Raw genomic sequence first — 6755 nt, 5'->3', positions numbered from 1 at the left:
CACTAAAACTGGTGAATTGTTTAATGTTCCAAGAGGTAGAGTCTTTAAAATCATATCAGCATTCCAAAACCAAAGTGAAACCATAGTTCTGGTAAGCATGGTTCTGGATGGAAAGCAAAGCCCAGAGAATAGTGAAAGGTAGTGTGTCTAAAAAAAGGCATCAAACTACAGCAGCACAGGTGAGGGCAGGGCTAAAGGCCCTCCATCTTGCTGACCATGTCTCAATCAACGCTGTTCATCATGAGCTCCATAAAACTGGATAGAAAGGAGGAAGGGTTGCCATTGCTGAATGTCTCCTGTACCCCATCATCAATATTGAGAAATGTAAAAAGTCATGTCTAGATTATCAGAAGTGGTCCCAGAAACTATGTCCATTTCTCCCTGATGAATCACCAGTCACCCTTTTTACCAATTTGGGGAAAGTTTGTGTCTAAAGAGTCTGTAACTGTTTGGCCCTCACTATGAAGTTGGGAGATAGTTCTGTGATGATTTGGGCAGCCATATCAAGGAATTCTGTTGACTCTTCAGTTGTTCTACATGGCAAAGTTAACAGCAAGGATTATCCAAGTATAGAGAGGACATGTGAAGGCTTGAAAGAAATGAAGCCAGTATGGTTTGCTGGATGTGCAATGTCAGTGTAAGCATCTTGAGAGAAAAGTTGGGCATAAGAAGCATCGGATGTGGTGTGCAAGAGAGATGACTGCACTGGTAAGGTCATGTGTTGCTTTTCATCCTTTTGGGGTCAATAAATTAAGTACCAGTTGTGTACTGAGGTTGATCTAATCGACTGGCCCGCTCCCCAAAATTTTGGGCCTTGTGCCTAGAGTAGAAAAGAATATGCCACACTTGAGAAGACCCATTAAACCAAGTGAAATCAGAGTCATGGCCGATGCCAGTGTCGTGTAATTGGCACCTGTGCTGGTGTCACATAAAGAGCAGCCTTAGAACGTTTGGCTTCATGGAAGCAATGACAAGTGACCGAGGGCCTTTGGTGATACACCATACTTGAGATGACCTGTCAAGCCAAGTGAGATTGTAGTCATGGCCAGTGCCAGTGTTATGTAGCCAGCACATAAAAAGCACCCATTTCACTCTTGGAGTGGTTGGCATGCTAGGAAGGGCATCCAGCTGTAGAAACCATATCAAATCAAATTGGAACCTGGTGCAGCTTACCAGTTTTCAGTCAAACCATCTCACCCCTGCCAGCATGGAAAACATACGTTAAACACACACATATGCACACGTGTGTGTGTAAAGAGCAACTGGTGCATGCACGAAGACAACATTTGACAAGATGCACACAACATCCTTTGCCATTGTTGTTCTCTGCTGCCAAGTTCCTTTCTGGTTATACAAGTAAGAAACCCTCTCTCACCAAGTGAATCATTATTTATGGTTATGTTCCACAATTGATATTTCTAGAGATTGAAATAGCATCACCAAACTGTTGTTTGTCCTCTTCAGTTTCACCTTACCCCAGGCTGTGAAACCATCCACAAATTTTAAATAAACATGATTATTTACAAGGAATAATTCCAGCTTTGGCTCCAAATATAGTAGCAACAGCTCTGAATTTGCTTCTAAGATGACATGATTTTGCCCCAAGACAAAATGTGAAGAATTTCTGCAAAGTCCATGAATGAAGTTTGAAATTGGTGTCTGCTGGGAAAATTCACTGAAACATATTGCTGCTACTGTTGTTGTTGTTGTTGTTGCTGGTAGTGATAATGGTGGCTGGTTGGTTGGTTGGTTGGTTGGTTGGTTGTGGTATTCATGTTAAGAATAGCTGTAATAAATCTGGAGAGAGCAGACCTGTTCTCTCCATTTAGTTGATATTTTATCAGTCATTATAAAACATTAAATTTAAATGTTATCACTATAACTTGACACAGAGGTCGATGTAAGTCATCCTTTCAGGGTCAATAAAATAAGTACCAGTGGAGTACTGGGGTCGATGTGATTGACTTATCCCCTCCCCCAAAATTTCAGGCTTTGTGACTATAGTAGAAAGGATTATTATTATTATTATTATTGATTTGACTCCGGTTCAGTCTTATTCCTGGAAAGATTGATGTGGGTAGCAGGTTACTTACCTCTCACCTTAGATATCCACTGACTTACTCTTTCAACAATACAACACTCACAATAGTCTTTGAACCCTCCTGATAATCCTTGCTGTCTCCCTTAAGAGGTAAACTTTCTGCTGAAACTCTAAAGAACATTCTATTCCAATCTGCTTCAACCATTTCTCTATATCTTTACTCACAGTTCCCAATGCACCAATTATTACTAGCACAACCTTTTTACACTTTTCATGTTCCAAATTCTTCCTGTTTCAAACTTTAACAGATTGTTTTTTTTTTGTCTTCTTTCTTTACAATCCAGGAATCAAATGGACATGATGGATTGGATCAATTAGTAGACTCCAACACTTTTTCAACCTGATGTTCACACCACGTGTCCCCCAGCTTCAAATCCTCATTTCTAGCAAAGCTTCCAGTGTAAAACTTTTATAGCTTGGTCATGCTTCCATTTCTTATATTCTTCTGGTGCCACTATTTTATTCCCATTTCCACAGATTCTACATTTTTCTGACACATTCCCCCCATATACATTTCTCATATTCCACACTTGATCACCTGTTCCTTATTCACCATCTTTAGCAGTTTCTCTGTGCTGTTCTATAAATATTCTACTAGTCTTTTTCTTTCCACCTGTACACATTCTTCTTCTGCTATTAAGCCTCTTCCACCCTGGCCTCTCTTCAAGTACACCTGGTTGATATCAGCTTTCGGATGGTAGGCTCCATACATTGTCAGCAGCTTTGTGGTTTTTTCTGCCAAGATTTTGATCCAGTCTGTGATTCCAACTCCATACCTGATCAGGAGTACTGCTCTTGTATTTATTGCTTCAATAGCATTTTAGCATTCAGCTTTGACTGTTGACATCTTCTCTCCTTCTATATTCTCTGCTGGTAATTTGTTTCATTTCTTCAGTTTGTATCTCTCCTGATTCCAGCATTCCCAAGTACTTATACCACTGTCCTTTCTCATCTGCTCTCATTGTTTACCCATTTGGCATCTCAATTCCCTGGCTTCTTTCAAATCTTTCTCATTTCATTTTCAACACTTTTCTATCCCAAATTCCTTGCCTACATCATTTGAGACCTGTCATGTTCTCTTCATTCGTTTCATGAAACCTCTTTTATTTGGTTCACTTCTCAGCCATCATTCAATTACAGTTTTGTTAAACCATTTGTTTCCATTTCATTTTTTAACCTTTCGCACCTTTGACAAGCTTGATCAGGCGGCCCTTACCTGCCACATACAACACCTTCATCATTAACAGTTCCGGTCCAGTGATTATTATTTCATTTCGACATCACTCATTTAGAGGTAGCATTTGTAAGGTTGTGCAGTCACCAGTATTTTTATTGTGACTCCATCACTAGGTGGGTTGCTAACCAAGGCTCTGAGAGTCCACACCTATTAATCCCAGGTTCTGCACATGCAGTAAGGCTGACAGTTGTTTCTCTGTTGGTGCCACATAAAAAGCACCCAGTGCACTCTATGGAGTGGTTGGCATTAGGAAGGGTATCCAGTCATAGAAACCATGCCAGAACAGACAATGGAGCCTGGTACGGCCCCTGGCCTTATCAGCTTTGGTCAAACCATTCAACACATGACAGCATGAGAACTGGACATTAAATGATGATACATATATATTGTGTGTGTAAATGTGTTTGAGGATACCCTATATAATGTGGGCAGTTCTTAATAATGTTATTTTCTCTCTGGTGTATATATTTGTGTGTATGTTTGTGGGGTGTAATATGTGAGTACCGTACATTGTTGTGCTATTTCCATTGTTACTTTTAGGCACAAGTCACAGGCTTCTGCTTATATATATTTACCTGAGTCTTTTACTTCCAAAGAAACCCATCTTTATTTGGAATAATTCAGTTTTCATTCGTTATCTCTATATTCACTTCTTTATATGGAAATATTTTCTCCATTCTTTCACAGACAATGGGCTCCCTTATTGACACAGTGATGTCATCATTTGTACCCTTTTTGTACTACTTACTGTATTCACATGGGTGGTGGTTAATACTTCCATCCTCTTTTCTACAGATTCTGCATTTCCTCTCTGAGTTTTATCAGTTTTTGGCATTATTATTAATGGTTTCCTTTCATTATAACTTTATTTCAGCTGCCTTAGTACCAGGCATCTTCTGGAGGCCAAGAGTAGCAAGGGCACTTTTGTTTTGCTATACATGCTAAAATTATCACATTTATTCCATTTTAGATGGAGAGTGCTTTCCATAGCGCATTTTTATTATTATTATTATTATTATTATATGTTTGGCTTTTGCTTTGTATTTGTACAAGTTAGCTCCAAGTCTTACCCAGAGACCTCGAGAGAAAACAGGTTAGAAATTCATATTGGTGTTATGCCTAAGGTGCAATATATTTGGTTTTGCCCATAGTATTGTTCTAGAGAATGTTTAAGAAAACATAAGAAAATCAAAAGTTTGTTTTTAAAAGTAATTTGTTTGTATGATGATACTGTGATGTTAAGATGAGAGTAAAAGGTGTTTGCTGTTATTTAAACGTATTTTGACAGTTTACAGATTAAAATATTTTTATAGAAAGTATTTTACGTAGGATATGGGCAGTTCCTATGAGCATTTTCTTTTGAATTTCTGCCATTTTGGGGTTTCCGGGTATCTGAGCTATGTAGCAATCAGCCCCTTTTGCTATCAGTCCTAATGCACCTATGACAACAGGTATTGTTTTAGTCTTGAGGTTCCACATTTTGTCAATTTCTGTTTCAAGATCTTTATACCTGCTCAGTTTTTGGTAGGTCTTGACAAATACATTTATCTCGATTGAGACAGTCATATCAATGTGGAGGCATGATTTTTGCCTGAATTATTATTATTTTTATTATTATTATTAAGATGGTGAGTTGGCAGAATTATTAGTGTTGGATGCAACACTTTACATTCTGAGTTCAAATCTTACCAAGGTCAACTTTGCTTTTCATTGTTTCAGGATCAATAAAATAAGGAATCTGTCAAGCACTGGTGGGGGTCAGTGTAATCAGCGTTCCCCCCCTCTCAAAATTATTGCCTTGCATCAGAATTATAAAGAATTGGTAGTATTCTTATAAAGGTCGCCACAAGCTGGCAGAATCGATAGCACGCTGGACAAACGCTTACTGGCATTTCGTCTGTCTTTATATTCTAAGGTCAAATGCCACCAAGGTTGACCTTTCAGGTCAACAAGTACCAGTCGAGCACTGGGGTCAATGTAATCAACTAGACCCCCCCAAAAAAAATGTCAGGCCTTATACCTATAGGAGAAAAGATTATTATTATTATTTATCTATTTATTTATTATATCTTTCTCCGTTTTCTTCCTCTGTTTAGACGAACTTTCCTACCTTTTCGGACAAAACCTTTTGTAACCTTCATCCTGTCTTTGTCCGTATATGTTTTTAATTGATATTAGCCCTTGTGGCCAATAAAACGAATTTATTATTATTATTATTATTATTATTATTACATTGTGGTTATTAGGTTAATCCTTGGAATCAAAGGGATGTTGTGTTTAGCATTAAACATTATCCTTTTTGTACTGTAGTAGTAGTAGTAGTGTTTGCATTACCAGATATTTTCTGACCTCTCTTCTTTCCCAACAGGTGTTTGCCATCCAGATCAAGTGCTTCCATGAGATCATCACCATCGGTTACGTTGTCTACAAATCGTACGACCTTCCTCTCTTCCGGACGCTCAGCTGGTATTTCCTCTTCACATCAAACTTCTTCTTCTTTGGCGAGAGTATGATTGAATATTTTTCCGTCTTGCTAAATCGAAATGTAAGTATGGCATCAGTTTTTAAATGTCCGGGGTTTCCTGTTGTTGAGAACATCACATTACAAATACTTGGTCATTATAACAAATATAAACACTCTTTAGCTGGCTCGAATACATGTGTGTGTATATGCATGTGTGCATATGTGTATATGAACATATGCATATGTGTGTATATATTTCCTACTTTTAATTTTGAGCATGCACATTGTTTGTTTTTGATGTTGTCAATTATACAGTAAGATTATTTGGACAGTGTCTATGAGAAAAAAACAGTACCATGATGCAATTCACTCTGCCAGAAATTTGGAAACAGCATGCTGTATTGCTTGGCATTTGCACTGAAAGCTCCAATACGAACATTTCAGAGTGTTTGGGTGTCAATCTGAGGACAGAGCAGTAAGAGTGATAGAAATCAAACGTCCAGCCAACATCATAGTGTTTGGATTAATCACTAGTGATGGCGACATTATGTCTTCATTCATCTTCCCACACAGCCTCAGACTCAACACAGAGGCCTACATCAAGTGCCTGGAGGTGGTAGTGCTGCCCTGGGTCAAGAGGGTGGCTGCGGGAAGACCCTATGTCTGGCAACAGGACTCTGTCCTATGCAGGAGAACCCAGTCATGGCTGTCAGATAATTTCTGCAACCACATCACCCCTAGCATCTGGCCACCTAACTCCCCAGACTGCAACCCCCTTGATTATTACGTGTGGGGTGCAGTTGAGCGAGGGACCAACAGAACTCCTTGTAACACCAAAGATGACCTGAAGGCAAGGATTATGGCAGCATTCACCAACTTAAACAGGGAGACTATCCAGAAGAGTTGCAGATTCAGAAGTCACCTGGAGGCTGTGGTTGAAGCCAATGGTGATT

The 6755-nt window shown here is 39.0% G+C and overlaps 1 protein-coding gene across 3 annotated transcripts in view; it reads left to right on the top strand.

The window, feature by feature from the left end:
- The window catches only part of LOC106872750 (phosphatidate cytidylyltransferase, photoreceptor-specific), a 212159-nt gene that overhangs the window by 182747 nt on the left and 22657 nt on the right, over nt 1–6755 (top strand). For all 3 annotated transcript variants that reach the window (XM_052973960.1, XM_052973972.1, XM_052973964.1), the window contains one exon: nt 5707–5883. In XM_052973960.1, the coding sequence (XP_052829920.1) occupies nt 5707–5883 (177 nt within the window). The remainder of the gene's footprint in view (nt 1–5706; nt 5884–6755) is intronic.

Source organism: Octopus bimaculoides, chromosome 1, assembly GCF_001194135.2.
Source record: "Octopus bimaculoides isolate UCB-OBI-ISO-001 chromosome 1, ASM119413v2, whole genome shotgun sequence".
Lineage (NCBI taxonomy): Eukaryota > Metazoa > Mollusca > Cephalopoda > Octopoda > Octopodidae > Octopus > Octopus bimaculoides.
Note: the sequence above shows the minus strand (reverse complement) of the source record. Positions and strands in the feature narration are given on the sequence as shown.